This window comes from Gymnogyps californianus, chromosome 2 (genome assembly GCF_018139145.2).
Source record: "Gymnogyps californianus isolate 813 chromosome 2, ASM1813914v2, whole genome shotgun sequence".
NCBI lineage: Eukaryota > Metazoa > Chordata > Aves > Accipitriformes > Cathartidae > Gymnogyps > Gymnogyps californianus.
This window is the reverse complement of record NC_059472.1, coordinates 97,487,256-97,503,339: the sequence shown is the minus strand read 5'-3', so window position 1 is coordinate 97,503,339 and position 16,084 is coordinate 97,487,256. Positions and strand designations below refer to the sequence as shown.

The window sequence follows — 16,084 nt, the reverse complement described above, 5'->3', positions numbered from 1 at the left end:
GCATGCAATACCTGGGCATACTCCTGGCAGCCCCAGGAATCCCCAGCCAGTGGCCTGTAGGCAGCACATTGCATGTGGGCGTTTTCAGAGTGATCTGTGGCTCTGCCAGGCCCAGGTGGAGAAGGATGGCAAACTGAGTAGCGCTTTTATCTGCTCAGCGTTGTTTCTTCTGGGTCAGGCAAGGCTTAAGATTATTCTTTGGCTACATGCGCAGGACGTCGTGTCTGGAGGGGAAGGAGAGGGGAGGAAGGAAGGATGTTTAGGTCCTAATGAATCCTTCTTGAAGCTCTTGTTTATTATCAGTCTTCAGAGTGGGAATGCATGACAGAAATCCTCTGCTTTCTCTTTTCCTGGGGCAGTAGTTCTGCTTTGTGAATTAAAGGGTATGGCTTCAACCAAAAAATAGCAACAGAAACACAGCTATGAGGATGTGAGTGATGCTTCATCTTAAGAAGGGTTAAAGGTACAGTATAGCAGTGTTACTCAACCTGAGGTCTGTGAGAAAACAGAGTCTGCAGATACATACTTTCCCCTAAGTGCAGGCAATCAATCTGCAAGGGGGAAAAATGCAATAAATTAGTACTTCAGGCTTAACTTAATGTTTATATGGTTGCAAATGACAGAAATGTAGGACCAAGATACAAGACAGCTCCTCTTTTTTTTTTTTTCCCCCCTCCAGAAAAGCTTGGTGGTCCTTGGACTAAAAATTGTTGAGAATGTTTTGCTTGTAAGTTATAGCTGGTTGTTGTCCATCTCTCACCCGGTTCACAGCCCACACTGGCATGTTTCTGAACGCTGGGCTTGAAATGGAGAGCTAAGGGAGCTGTCACCATGACTTGCTTGACTTGGCCAAATGAACAGCTTAGCCTTTTCCTAACATGGTTATTTCTAGAGTTTGCATGACTTCGTGTAGTTGAGCTATGTTTTTCTTCTCCTGGCTTCTTTTTATGCAAGTGTTTCTCATGTGAAATATTTTGGATTAGATGAGATTTACAAGGAGGAGTTGACATTACATTTCAAGGTTTGCTTCTGCTATTGCATTGGCTTACTGACATCATATCCCCTGGGGTCAAACCTCTGGGCTGAGAGCCAGTATTTAAAAAGATTTTCTTGCAGACTGGAGGAATATTTTGTAATTTTACCCCATATGAGTTCACCCTTTCCCTCTTGTGCTGCTTGTTCATTATTTCAGATTCCATCTCTACAACATGGAAGAAAAGGCTGTTTTAGCCCTTATTGTGATACTTCATGCTTAACCATCTGCTTAGGCATTGATGATAATACATGCAGCTTGATCTCCTCCTGACTCATTTCTGAATTGCTGGTACATCCCTGTATGCTGTTAAGCCATCTTTGAACCTCACTGTGTCACAGCAGTATACATGAGGAGTAAATCTACTGAAGTCAGTCAAGTAGTACCAGTGTGAAACTGGAGTGACCAGAAAATCATGTTGTCTTTCTTCTGGATTATGTATCGCAGAGAGGAGTGAAAGCCTCAAGTGAGCAGAGAGAATTTCCAAAGCAGCTTTTTGATTTGCCTACCAAAAAGACTGGCCAAGTATGCTGAAAATAATTTCAGAGACCACAAGCTGATTTGAAGTGGGTCCCTGGAGCTGCATAAGCAGACGGTGTGTTATTCATGAGCTAGCTGAGTGTTTGCCCTCCTCCAGCGGGCTGGGACATGAAGAAATGTGCTTGCTTGCTTCACCTGGTTGACTGGCCCTCTGGGAAGGGTCTACTCTTTGCAGAGTGGAGTGGAGAGCAGAGAAGGCTGCTGATATAATTAGGCTGATTTGCACTGTGACTTAGGAGCAGTTACGGGAAGCCCATATGAATTCATTTATGACTTGTTAATGCTATGTTTGCCAGACAGTAGTCAATGGGGATCAAAAGTTTGAGGCACGCAAAAGCACTGCAAAAGGGAAAGACTGCCTAGGCACAAGTGTACCTGTGCACTAACCCCGTGGGCTCGAACACATCTCATCCTTGTGCCTCCTGTATCTTGGTTGCAGAAGACAAAAATAACACTAATTTTCATTAGAAGCTGTTGATCGTGGCCTCCTTCACTGTATTTCTGAATCATAACCTTGTAGAAAGCATACCTCACCCAGCAGGAATTCAGCAAATCCAGTAACAGGCTTATGACGCTGGATCTGGTGTGAGATGTTTCAGCTCAGCTGACCGTAACCTGGCCTGAGAGCAGAGGGCTGTCCTTGTTTGTACCAACAGCTATGACGTTCCTGTGGGATGTTTGTGGAAGAACCGGGTGTTGTGCGTGGTATCTTCTTGTCACAAGATGCAAGCATCTTGTCACAAGGGAGTTAAGTAGACATAGAAACATGGACTTGGAGCAGTTGAGGTGACCACAAAAAAAGATACTGGTTGGCGACCATTGCCATTTCCCTCATGCTGTGTTTTTTGTTCCTGCAAGCTCCACTTCTGACTAGTTCCTTGGTAGCTGTCCTCTCTGATTTTAATCCAGCAATAATGCTAAAATGACATTTTCTTCCTTTCCCATCCTCCACTGCTTACTTTACCATCTAAGCACTAAGGCTACAACAGCTGTAATGTTAATGTACCATGAGCGAAGCCTACTAAAAATACTATGATCAGACAAAAAGCAGGTTAATGCTGTCACTTGAATGTATTCTACCAAGTTTTATTTAGCGTTACGTGTAGTGGTGGATATTTAGCTGGCACAGTTGTGCAATAATGTGCTTAGTCCCAGGACTGCCTTTTCTTGTAATAGTCACAGTTCATTACAAAGAAATAAGTATTCAGAGAGAGCTGGCATAATCATGGCATACTGGAAGAACTGATTATATTACATCTTTGCAATAAGCTGCTGTGGATTCATCATGAAAACAACTATTCAAGTTTGGGTTTGTCTCTGACAGACAAACTCTCTTATTGCATCATATGTTCATAGCCATTTGAGACAAAGCTGTTGAGGTCACCTAGGCAATCTCCTGCACAGAGCGGAGTTTTCCCTACAGCATATTTTCGTGATATATCTAATATTAAATATTTTCCCTGGTGAGGATTCCACAATCTTCCTCAGAAGGCTGTAGTTCAGATTGGGGTCTCTGCTGGAAGAGGTACCTTTGTAGTCAGGCTATATTGTCCTTTCTTAATTCAATCACATTATTTCCATCCAAGTCCAACTTTTAATACCTTAATGAGTTCCCTTCAATCCTTTGTCCTATTCTTCAGATTCACATCTACCTCTAATGGAGACTTCTGCATTAGTGTGTCATACCCATCTTTCAGTGTGATTGCTGAGATTATCTCAGTTTACTAATGACTCACATCATCATTTTGAACTGCATTCAGATGCCATTAAAGTGGGTTGGAGGGTTAGACCATCGGGACAGAAAAGCTTGGAGTTCAATAATTGCCCAAATCGGTTTCCAATTTAAGTCATATCCAAATGGTGTAGTAAAAACAGAAAAGCTGCTTTCGTGATCCTGTGGTCACAGTCTATCGTCTGGTCAAAGATGACCCATCAGAGGATCTAAACCATTTAAAGCCTGCAAAGACAATGCTGAACGTGTCAGCAGTCACTATTGTAGAGCTGGATGGATCAGAGAGAAGCAGGACAAGAAAATTGTAATGTGTTTTCTCAGACATTTTGGAACAACTGTGTTACGAAGGGGTTGTGTTTTCACTCTGTACCACTACAAGCAGTCTGCAGGATGTGATGTGCTTTCACGCCGCACTGCGTGAAGGCAGTCTGCACAATGATGCTGGATCTGGCATGCCCGTTGATCACAGCCGTGTCAGATAGGTAGACAGTAGCTGTGATTTCCCCCCCCCCCCGCCCCCCGCCCCGCCAGCTCTTCAGTGAGCAGCTCAGTCTCTTCATTGCAAGCCTGCCAGCAGCTCTTGCCATTCAAGTGGGTGATGTTCTAGGAGTATTTGAGAGCTGGTGGAAAAGGGTGATGATCAGATGCAGGCAGTTAAAAATTAGCATACGCTTTACAGGAACATTTGTTCTGTTTTCTGAGCTGAAGCTGAAATTTCACAGCATCAAGGCAGAATAGTCTCACGGGGGGATAGTGGCCTTTTGGAAAGCTTGCTTAAATATTGAATGCACTGAGAGGGTATGTAAGCTCTGCATTAAGAAACTCAAGGATTTTGCTTTGTCAGGAAACCCAAGGGTGGATATGGCCCTTTGAATGTAGAGGTCTTATTAGTGAACATATTGAGGGTGTTGCAGAAATACAGCTAGAGTGGATAGGATTATGTTAAATGTTAGTATGGCGCTATTAGACCCTGGGGATGTATAGGTGTACTTCCCAGCTTGTATCAACACACTAAAATATATGTAAGGTTGTAGCTGATGTGCTGCCCTGTGGGGGAAGAGGTTCCCTCAGAAGAGCCCCCTTTGGATGCTCTGCTGAGCTTTGTGGGACAGTCTCTTCTGTCTCTGTAAGACGCTGTGGGAGACCAATCTCAAAACTTAATGAAGTTAGGTTACCCATCTTGTGTCAATGACCTCAGCTGGCAACTGCCTTCCTCTCAGAAGGGTGGCTGAGGGCTGAATAAGCACGGAAACAGAAACCCCCGTACTTTCAGGTATTGGCCCCTTCAGGATTGGACGCAGTGATGTGAGTGCTGTGGAAAAAATCGTGGCTGCTGTTCTGTTCAGGAGCAGGATACGAGTCTCCTGGGACATCAGTCTCATGCTTCCACTGGCCTTAAATTCACAGAACAGTAAAATGCAATTGTTGTGTTATGAGACCCAAATGTAATACATGAAGAATGTGTGGCGCATTAAACCCATCTGGTTCATACAGAAACTCATGTATAATTCACAGTCTTTGTAAATATGTCAGCTTAATGCCTCTCTGGCACCTATCAGCAAGGCTCTGTCTCCCTTGGGTTAGTCAGACCTGACAGCTTCTGAAACCAGACCCTGAATTGTATGACAAATGGTGCTGAACTCTGAATGTTACTGAAGAACAACTAGTTTTGAATTCAGAAAAAAAATAATTCTTACAATCAAAGCCATTTTTTGAAGTTCTTCATTGTTGCCTTAGTACAATTTTAAATCTTCTTCCTTGTTATGATGGAGAAACCCTTTACTTTTTTAGCAGAGCAGGATTACATCTAGGCATGTACACCAGCACTAGGCTTTGGTTTTCCTTCCCTGAAACACATTACGTATCATTTCTTGATGTTGGTGGATTAAAGTTGTCAGCCATCTGATAGTTCGTTCAGACATTTATTTGTAGTTTAATTAATATGTATGATATTTTCCTTCAGACTGTAGCTTACATGCAGGTTTCTGAATAGGAGTCACTTGCTAATACATGGCAGTGCACAAGGCACAGAAATGTGCCATGCCACAAGGCTCTTGGTGACTCGTGTGATGCATGTCTACTTTTCATTAACTGAATTGCCTGTATTCTGTGGACAAACTGAGCTGTACTTATGTAAAGCCTGTGAGAGTGCATGATCTGGTGTGTTTGGTGCTTGCAAGCACTCCTTTCATTGAGAGAGTTGGTCTTTTAAGTAATCCATAGAAAGCAGCAACTTGGTTCAGTCACTGCTACTCGGAGGAGAAAAAATTAATTCCCAAATGTACCATAGGCACTATGAAAATAACGTTAAATAACAACACATTTTACTCTGGCTCAAAGACGCTGAAAACTGAGAGCTGTTGGGCAGTAAATTGCTAAAACACACTGGTCCGTGGGACGCTAATGTAGCCTGGGCTGGAGCCAAAGTCTGTAGAAGTCTAAAGAAGTTGTCCAGTGAATTTAGCCTGCTTTGGACTGGGTCCTTGGATGAGATTTTCAGCAGCAGTCAGCAGTGCTCAACTCCATTGACCCTAACTCCAGTGGGAGCAGAGAACCCAGTGCTGATCTTTCCTGGCCTGCTGGATTTAACACCGTCTTTGAGTGATTTAAAAGCACTAAGGGGAGGAAAAATAATCTGCATTTTCAAGTCAGATACAGTATATATTCTCTCAAGAGCTGATTTTACAAGTGACTTAAACTCAGCTATAAAGCTCTCTTTACCATGTGGCCCATGTGAATTATTTTCCTCCATGCAGATGTGCCAAACCAGGGGCAGTGAAAGGTGAGTCTACATTGCTGAGCACAGCTTTTTGGCTGGAGCTGGGAACCCTCTTGGGGAAATTTAATGGTTGTCTGAGAAGGGAGCTAGAGCAAGAGATTTTAACATCTGGAAGCCCTCCAAGGGCACATCTCCTTAAACTCTACTCCTTTTCCTGAGCTCTGGTTTCTTCTGCTGTCTTCAGGCTGCCCTTTATCACATTTCAACAGGCAGTGGAAGTTGTATGGCAACCTTCATACCCTGTTGTAGGGTTTCATGGTAGTTCTTTATTCTCTCTTGAATTCCTATAATTCCTCTCATTGGGAAACAAAACAAAAACCTATCTATAATAAAAACAAGAGCAAGTCTTCCTGCAAATACAGCAGCACAAAAGCTGGCTGCTCTTTCCCACTGAGGCTATCTGAACCAAGCAGCCTTTCCCCTATCACCTTCAAAGCCCTTGATTTAAGGAAGGGGAGTGATTACTCAATCATTAAGGATAATGGCTATTTACTTTTGGAAACAATGGACTTGATGAACCACCAAAAAAATGACTTAATTTTCAGAAGTGCATTTGCCTTGGAGCAAACTAGCTGGGTTTGGGATGGAAGTGCGTACATTATCTTCATGAGGTGGTAAAAAGTGACCTTTTGTTCTGAGATAAATCACTGATGATTTTTTTTTTTTTTATCTTGAGGACTGAGGTGGCCCCAAGCATGGAAATGTCAGGCTAGAAAACAATACTAGCTTTTAAAGTAATGAGCACAGAATAAAAAAAAAAATTAAAACCTCATAGTGATTACAAGTGCTCAGGCTTATGTGAGGCAGCTTGCTAGGTTTTCCTGTGATGACTTTGCATATGCTAAATGTGAATCTTTGCTCTGTCTGCAGTAGGATTTTGCCATGTATTCATCAATATGTGGAAGACAACTCCTCCTGTTTCATAGAATCATAGGATGGTTTGGGTTGGAAGGGACCTTAAAGATCACCTAGTTCAACCCTCCTGCCATGGGCAGGGATGGACATCTTTCACTAGATCAGGTTACTCAAAGCCCCAGCCAACCTGACCTTGAACACTTCCAATGATGGAGCATCCACATTTAGATGTTTAGATGCATCCATTTAAGTTACAGAGTGGTTAAAATGTGCTGGGACCTGTGTGGGCAAGGATAATAGTGTTACTGTGCTAATTAGCGTATTCTTAAAAAATAGAGAATGCTGCTGGGCTTGCTGCATAAGCTGGGTTGAGTTTTATAAACTGGAGGTGATGGATAGCAGAATTATTCCCATTCCTGTCTCAACTCTCCCGGTAGTTCTTCCAACCTGTGTGCCTGTGGAGCTTGACATATTTATAGTGTCTACAGCCTGGGCTGAAATGGTGACTACTGCTCTGTTTTGAGCAGTTTTGGAGTTTATATGGATTTGTTTCTCGGGGTGTAGTCTGAGATTCACTCCTGATTTCAAGACTGGGAGTAAATGCCACCAAAAACTCAGATGAAGCAAGTGTTTGGCCTGTCAAAAGAGGTCCTGACAGAGAGTACTTATCAGAGGTGCAGATGTGCATGGCAGAGACTTTGGATGACAGGATCCTGTTGTTGTTCGTGATGGCTGCTGTGCAGTAATCACTAACAGCTGCATGTGAACCTAATGAAGAAACACTAATAACAAACTACATAATGGCAAACAGAAAAATCACACAGGAAAACCGGAACTGAAAAAAAACAGAGTTTTGAGCCTGGGTAGATGACTCTTTGTAGGCAAGTGCTATGTCACATAAGTGCCTTATGTGAAAGCACCACAAAATTGATGTAATCAGAGTAATCCAAGTTTTATGTGCATTTGATAAAATGGGGTGGCTATACCTTTGGCAATTCAGGTTTGCAAGTTTAGGCCTACTGCACTTTATGAAACTCCAAACTTGCATTTTGATGCCCATGTATCATCTTCTTGGCCATGCATACTTTCTACCTGTGGAGGTCTCCAGCTGCGTTTCTTGTCAGACACACAGACATGCTATCGTTGCCTTCTGTTGCGCCTCTACTAGAGTACACAAACCCTAGCAATGATATAATGTGAAATTTGTGATTGTTTGAAGCTGAAGTCTCTGTCAGTGCCAATACTGAGCTCTGCAGGGGAGGTTGTGATCGGATATTTTGGTCTTGGACTCTTTGCTTGTTAGCAGATTTTCCATAAAATACCCAATGATTTTACTGATGTTTATCTGCCTGAAACTGAGGTAGAATATGAGGATATGAATCTCATTTACACTACTGTGCTTCCTCCTACTGTGAAAATGCTTTAAAATGCTCATGTAGTAACTATATAAACACTTTAAGGCTGCCTTAGACTTAGGAGAATGGAGTGAAGGGGCCTCTGGTTAGGTAAGAATCAGGCTCATAATACTTAATATCTCTGAAGGGGGTTGTTCTATTGGCATCCAATAATATGTTCCAATTTGTAGGGAATCTGTTATTCAGCTAGCATTGCAAGCTTAACTCCGTCAGCTGTGTAAACTTCTGGTATAGGGACAGGGTCATCATTCAGTGCTTATAGCCTGAATGAGTGAAGCCTCCCCACTTCTGCTGCTGTCTTTGCCCTCCAAGAGACACGTGAGAGACTTTGGCAGAGCCCAGATTATTTTTTTAGTTCAATTTTAGATCACTTCAGCATTTATTGCCCTTTTGCTATTGCTTAGCTCAAGTGGAATATGCGATCCAGCTTGTCTTCCTACGGTGTATGGACTTCTGCCACACGTGTGGTCTCTCCAATGTGCTAATGAACTTCAGCAAATAAATGGTTATTCTTTCCTGGTTAAACACAAGAATTAGATGATTAATAAAAGTATGTATATTGACAGTTTCACTTCACACATAAGTTCCTAAGGGCCTTATGCTTAATCAAAGGAGTGATTCTAAACTACAATATGGCTAATTTGGTTGACAAAAAAGCATTTTATAAAAGCAGTAACTTTGATCTCTCTCTAGAAAGTACAAATATGCATGTGTATATGTATACAGAAAGGGAGAGCATTGCCCTTTAAAATGTACTCAAGAAGTGCATGCAATTCTTACACTGTTTTACTGCAAATGCTTTGTTTTATTGGCAGTGTGCAGTTATGGTGGTCAAAGGTGATCTAAGGTCTATAGAAAGACACAGTATCTTCTATTTGACCAGCTGATGAAGTTGGGGAAAAAACCCCAAGCTTTCAAGCACACAAACCTTTCTTTGGGTTTTTTTTATTTGTGTGTTACAGGAGCCTTAATGGGCAAGACAGGCATGCTGAAACTTCAGCAGACTTTCTGTTCTTTAGTTTTATTTTGCATTCTGGGCAGTGAACCATGCTAAAGCTCTTTCCACTTCACTGGTGCACACCGGAAAAGTGTAACTGAGAGCTTATGTAGTTTTGAGCAGACACTGCACTAAAATTCCTTTCTGACCCTTTTTGCCATTCAGGCTTTTGCCAATGCTGCTAAGTCACCTAAAAGGCTGGATTAAAAATATCTTGCACAGTCAGAGCTGGTTTATCTGTGCTTAGTTTATATGTCTGGACAAGCAAAAAGTTTTCATTGATGTTTGGTTATGCTTTTGATGTGTGCTATTGCATTGTTTTAGGACCTTCTTGTACCGTAGATTTGACCACATTTGAATGTGGTTCCATCCTTTCAACACGTGCAGAAGGCAAAGGTGATTTTTCCCTATACTTCAAGCAGGAGAAATGGCTGTCACATCTCAAGCATTCTGGACCATAGCAGCAGAGGGCCCAGGCTCTCAAGTATAGAAGGTGGGAGCACAACAAGAACAGGAACAAAACCAGGGTGAGAGTCACAGTTTTCTGACCTGGCAGCTCAAAACTGTCCCCAAATACAAAGATGTCTAGTTGGTGTCCTGCATGCCCTAACCTAGCCAGGTTGGCAATCAGTAACAGTGAAGCTGGAGTGCAAAGTCACCAGGCATCCTTTGGTTTGTGACAGTCCATGCTGCTGTGATTTCATTGCTGTTGCTGCTAGAGTAAAACTCAAGTGTGTCAGCATGTGCAGCAGTCATATTCTGCTTGCAGTGTAGACATGACCTCAGAGAACAGTGGTAAGGTACTGTCTCCGCAGGTGTGAGGGAAACATCAAGCATCACTCCAGTATGTGTTACAACTGCTCACCTTTAAAATGGGGACAAAACTTAAAATAAGGTAGATTAAAGGTGGGAATCTCCATGCAGGCTTTTTCGATTATTCTCATTCAGGGTGGTGATTCCATACGATGATGATATATATGAGTTTATGACTCAATGGGCTAAACTCAGACTTTACTCTTACTTGTTAAGCTGTTACAGAACCTGAAATAGCTATACTAACAGAAACAACACTGGTGCAGCTGTATAGTTACAAAGATGGTTTACACCAGTGTAGTTTCTTCCTGTAAGAAGAGTGGAATAACTATGCTAAAATAAAGCATGATACAGATATATCTGTATCCGTTTTCAAAACAGACGGACTGGGGAATCTGAGAGTGCTTGGGAAAGGTTTTAAGAATGACTCCAGAGTTTAGACTAATTGTTTCCCATTTCTGCAGGTGGCTACTAATAAACTGAATCAGGGTACCTGTATTCTAAAATATTTAAAATTTCAGATTTACATTCAAATAGCAAAAACAGTGGTGTATTTTGTTCACTCGCTTCTACCTCTTGGCTCTTTTGGTGCACAGACTAGTTGTATCCAGAACAGGTGAAGATGCACGTGGCCATATATTAGATCTGCACTGTGTTACGATACATTACATGATACATACAACACACATTATCATGTTACACATTACCGTACCGTAGGCCATATCTGGCACATGAGCAGGACTCCACTGTGCTAGGCACTGTATCAGCACAAAGCAGAAAGCTGATTCTGTCTAATGAGCTTTTCATCTTAATACAAATCAGTATATAACAGATGGATATAGAAGGTACATGGGGGAGTGCAGACAAGACAAGGGCATAATATTTTTAATGAGCCAGACGTCAGTTCTGATATAGGTGGCACTGAAAAGTTGACACAGAAACTGGAGATGAGCAGTAGCGGTAGGAAAGGCAGGATGAAGGAAAGCATGAAAAAGCTTGTTGGAAAATCTGATAGTTGGATGACAGTAGAAGGCTTCATGGGATGATCAGAAGCAGGAACTGATGCCTCAGTAGCAAGTGAGGAATGATAGATAGAGTGAGAGTAAGTGATGGAAAGCCTTGAAACCAAAGATAAGCTTATGCTGAAATCCTTGAAACCAAAGATAAGTTTGATGCAAGAATGTGTGGAGAGAGCTGGTGAAGACGGCGGTGAGTGAGGTGATAGTGACAGGCTTGGACTGTGATCTTTGCTGAAGCCTTCTGGGTGGGAGAGAACAAGCTTCTCTTTATTGGGACTGGAGGAAACTATGTCGGAGTCACTGAGATGTTTGATGCTGGATGCCTGACAAAGGAACAACTGCACAGACGCCTTCTGTGAGCGTAATCCAGACTTGTACACCTAAAAGAAGTGCATGTCCAAGATGACAGCTAGTAATATGGGGCTGAGCTGTGTTGTCCCCAGGATGAAAAGCAAGAGGAGGTGAAATTCGACGGGAAGCGAAACATTCTTTTTTACCATGTTTGTGCTTGAGCTGAAGGCTAGATGTTGTGGATGTGCTGTCCAAAAGACAGGCCAAGAATTTACAGAGTGCTGAAAGTGAGAAGCCTGGAAATAGTCATACATCTGTGTCATCAGTTCACATACAGTTGAAACTGCTGATAAAATTAGCCAGAGATAAGATGCAGAGGGGGAAGAAAAGCTGAACAGAGTATTGTATGTAACAGGACCATAGAACATGGGAGAGAGCGTTAAGGAGGGCATGAGTAAAGCAGGAGAAATCAGGTTTGGACAAAGTCGTGAAAATTATGGCTCTTACATGTCCTGAGAGACAACCCGAACAATTGTATTAATACTGTTGTAGTATTGTAAGGTCACATTAGTGATGCTGGATGCTATATGATTAATACTGTTACAATGTTGGTGTAATAAGGAATATAAGCAATCAATGGTTATATTAGCATTCTAATCTTGGCAAACAATTGAATTAACATCATGTGTGCCAGTAACGAGACAAGAACCTTATATGATGATAATTGCTTGGTGCCGGCACTGCTGCTCAGTTATAGAAGAGTGCAATGTGTTTTTTAAATTCTGTGAAAGATTTCAACAGTAACAAAAATGGGTTTGATACTGTAGATTTATTTTTTTTCTGGCCTCCTAAACTTTTGGGGAGGGGATTCAGCAACCTAACTGTGGCTAATGGGGCACTTCTGGTTCTGATTGTGTTGCAGATGTCTTTCAACTAGCTGAAGCTTTTGATTGCTGAAACTTGAAAGGACAAGAAAGGGGAGTAGGAGCAAGGAAAGCTATTTGCTGAAAACCAAAACATATGTACCTTTTTCACAATGTAAAACCTTGAACATTTTTACTGATGACAGACTTTTGCTAAGGAAATGCAATTTTAGTGTAAAAACCATATTTCATACTGAAGAAGTAAATAAGCAGATGTTTTAAAAAATGATTTTCAATCCGCCTACACCCAGTTAAAGTACAAGCTTGGCTCGTTTCTTTTTTCAAGCTAAGTAGTATGGTGCTGGTGGTGTCTGTGATACTGTATCTTCATATGGGACACTGAACAGGGTGCAGCAGCAAGACTTATCCTGGGTTTTTCTTGGAGGCTGGGGACTATGAGAGACATAAAAGAGCATGTGGCCCAGCAAAGAATTGGGGGGGCTGGTGTGGGAGCTGTTGTGTGACAGCAGAAATGTAAGACTGTTCTGGGCTGTGATGGGGAACCCTTGATGTTCATGGTGTCCATGGAGAACCCAGGGCCATGTGGCTCAGCTGTGTATGATCACTGAGGACTCCTCACTGGTACGGCAACATGAGGATTTTCTGGTGGATGGTCCCTGTTTTCCATTTGTCCTGAAGTTTAAACAATTTTCGGAGGGACCTGTGGTGTTTTTACCCTAGCTCTTTTTTCCTTGTTGGAAGCAAATCCACCTCCTGCTGGAATGACTGAAGGGGGGAAAAAAAAACCCCAAACCACTGTCAAGGAAATAATTGCTATGATCCCCTCCTTTCTGAGCCTCTTTTCCCCTGTGTTTTCTGCTATCTTGTATTTAGGCATCCCACCTGCTCCTGTAATCAATGGGAATTTCTGCCTTTAAGAAGTGAGCAATGTAGCACTGTTTCGTTACCCTGTGATTTCATTAAATATTAAACTTTCCAAGAAGTGAATAATCTGTTAGTCAAATATAAACTATAAACATGGCTCGACTCACTATTCTGCTTGTCTGTTTTGTGCAAAGCAGGCATAAAGCTGCTGCCATTTTGATGGGACAGCATTTTGTGCTTTGCTTGATCCCTGTGCTGGTGCACGGACCAGTACAGTATATAGTATAGTCCAGTTGTTAAAGACAGATATGGATGAGTTTCAGAAACAAGGCTGGAGCAGAAACAGAGGATCATATTTAGAGATCCACATAGCATATCAAAGTTATTAGATGATCATTTGCACAAGGAACCTCTCATCTTGGATGATCCTGTATTTGCTGCTGGATTTTGCCTTCACTTTGCAAAAAAGATCAAGATCCGTTAGGTGTGTTAATACCAAATTAGGAATGCTAATGCCAGGTTACCTCACTGCCGTTTCTAACGGGCTTGGCGTAATTCAGTGTTATCATAGGTGTGGCACTCAGTGGCCATATCAGTGGCACTCATAGGTGTGACATTTTGATTCTTATTTTCCTTCCTCTTTCTAATAACCTTTACCATGTTCTTCCTCAGCCTGCTACATCAAACAGACTGGTCATAGTCATAGGGCTTTTGGCTATTTTCTCTGAGTACAGAGTGTTGTGTTCTAGTTTATTTTTATTTTTTAAAGATAAAAAGAAAGGGAAGTGGTTGAATGCCATTCGCTTTACTGGAGACATGTTCTTGTCTGAGTGAAAAGGTTTGCGGTCCTTTTGGGAAACATTCAGACTGAGTTTGCAAGATTTGCTCCTGGGAGCTTGTTCAGCAGCTGGATCTACTCTGCCTTTGTAAACCTTACAGAAAATACTTCCAAACAACTGATTATCACAGAAATTCCTGACTGGTCAAGAAGCAGGAGCAGTTGGCTTTGGGAAAGCAGTTATTGATCCGTAAAAGCAGAATAATTGCAACAAGCAGTAATTAGTGAAATCAAATTTCACTCTGCACTAACTGCCCTTGCATATTTATTATACTGCAGTTGTTGGCTATTTCTCATGTAATACTGTCACTGATCTACCATTAACAATGCAGTTTTAAATCCATTGGTAACAAACTGGTCAAGTCATTAAATTTCAGCATCCGTTGCTCAGCCTTGCTTCGCAGTGCCATGGTAACTTGCTGTTAGTCGAGCTTTTGCAAAACTTTGGCAGTGATTCCCCCAGACTACGGCGGTGGCACCACGTTACGTCCCGAGATTCTCTGAGTCATGTTAAGATTCAGGAAACAACCATATAAATAGAGCTCTCCAAATAGTACCTTTACATCATCATCATGTGTTTCCAGTCGGGGGATAAATACTTCCTCATTCCAGTGGTGATATCACTTTTCCAGACCCTCTCTAAAACTAAATATAGTCATAGAAAGTGTCTTTGCGCATGTAAACTAAAGCGGTTGAGTCATTTAAGACCTTGGAGAATCGGAGAGGATATGCTGTCATACATCACTGACAGTAATACAGGATGACTTCATTGTAATTAGTAAACAAGGGAGGTATGGTCTTGAAGTTAAAGTGTAAGTTTGGAGGTCAGTAGTTCTGTTACGTATGGACTGGCCTTGCACAGATGATTCTGTCTGTCCGTCCGTCTGTTGATCCTTAGACTTATAAAATGCTGCCCATCTCTGGGACATCTGGGTACCTTCCACCTGGAGGAAGTTGCAGAGTCCCCAGGCAGCTTTGTGGCATTTCTGGTAACTTCCACTTTTACAAGCTAAGCTCCACTGGCAGTAGCATTCCCTTTTGAAGGGAGTAGTAAGGAAGAAGAGGGATCCTTTGGGCCTGATTTTGATGATTGCTGAACCTGGGCACTCGTTTCATCACATAAAACTCCTGACACAACTGCGCTGCAGGCTTCCATAGCAGGCTCTCAGATTCAGAATCATCCAAAATCAGTGGCCGCTCCTGAAAGTGTTGACTTCTAACGTTACAGTTTCCCATTAATTTAAAAAAAGGCATTGGATAAGAGTAAGTTGTATTGTAGATAGAATAAAATAAGATATGATCAAGAGTTTGGGCCCTGTACAAAAGTCAGTAGCATCCATTAGCTCAAAAGAACTAATGAAGAGTCATGTCAATGAGCAATTCTCCTAACACCTAACCCTTCCATGGTTATAACTGCCTATTCCCCTACCTTAATTCTTCTGTCGTTACTGACCATGGTGGAGTCTTGCTAGCTGTTCTTACAGTGCAGTTCAATCTCAGAAGGCAAACAATAACCACTGCACATAGACATCACTTCAGACTGGAGGGATGGTTCCCTTCCAGTCTTCGGATGTAGAAATACAGAAGGAAGATCACTGTTTAGGCCTGTAATTTGCCAGATGGCCAGGGGAGCTGATAATCTGGAGAGATCAGAGCTCTGCAATGCTGACAGCACTACTGCCAAAACCTGCGGAGGAATGCCTTGCTCCACATTGGACTTCTAATCGAGGAAGGCTATGAAGACAATTTTTTACTTGTAAAAGGAGGAGAAGGTAAAAAAACTTCCAATTCTGGCACAAAATCATCAGAGTAAACTAATCAGCATGCTCGTTTGCCTGTTGATACCCAGAATGCTTTTCTACTTTGCTGCTTTTTCACATAAATACCGGTGTTTGAGCCATTAGAAAAAAAAAAGACATGCTAGGTGAGCAGAGAGCATGTTTTCTTGTCATGTGCTTTCCAAATAGGAATACCAAGACCTCTTTATATCTGGCTTTCACAGATTTCTAAATAGTACTTAACTA

At 42.0% G+C, this 16,084-nt stretch overlaps 1 protein-coding gene across 2 annotated transcripts in view; it reads left to right on the top strand.

Moving 5' to 3' along the window:
- The window catches only part of GFOD1 (glucose-fructose oxidoreductase domain containing 1), a 70,674-nt gene that overhangs the window by 17,643 nt on the left and 36,947 nt on the right, over positions 1 to 16,084 (top strand). Inside the window, exon 3 of one of the 2 annotated variants that reach the window (XM_050890771.1) lies at positions 9,274 to 9,292. The exons of the other annotated variant lie outside the window; for it this stretch is intronic. Within the exon in view, the coding sequence (XP_050746728.1) occupies positions 9,274 to 9,292 (19 nt within the window). The remainder of the gene's footprint in view (positions 1 to 9,273; positions 9,293 to 16,084) is intronic. 2 annotated transcript variants of the gene reach the window in all.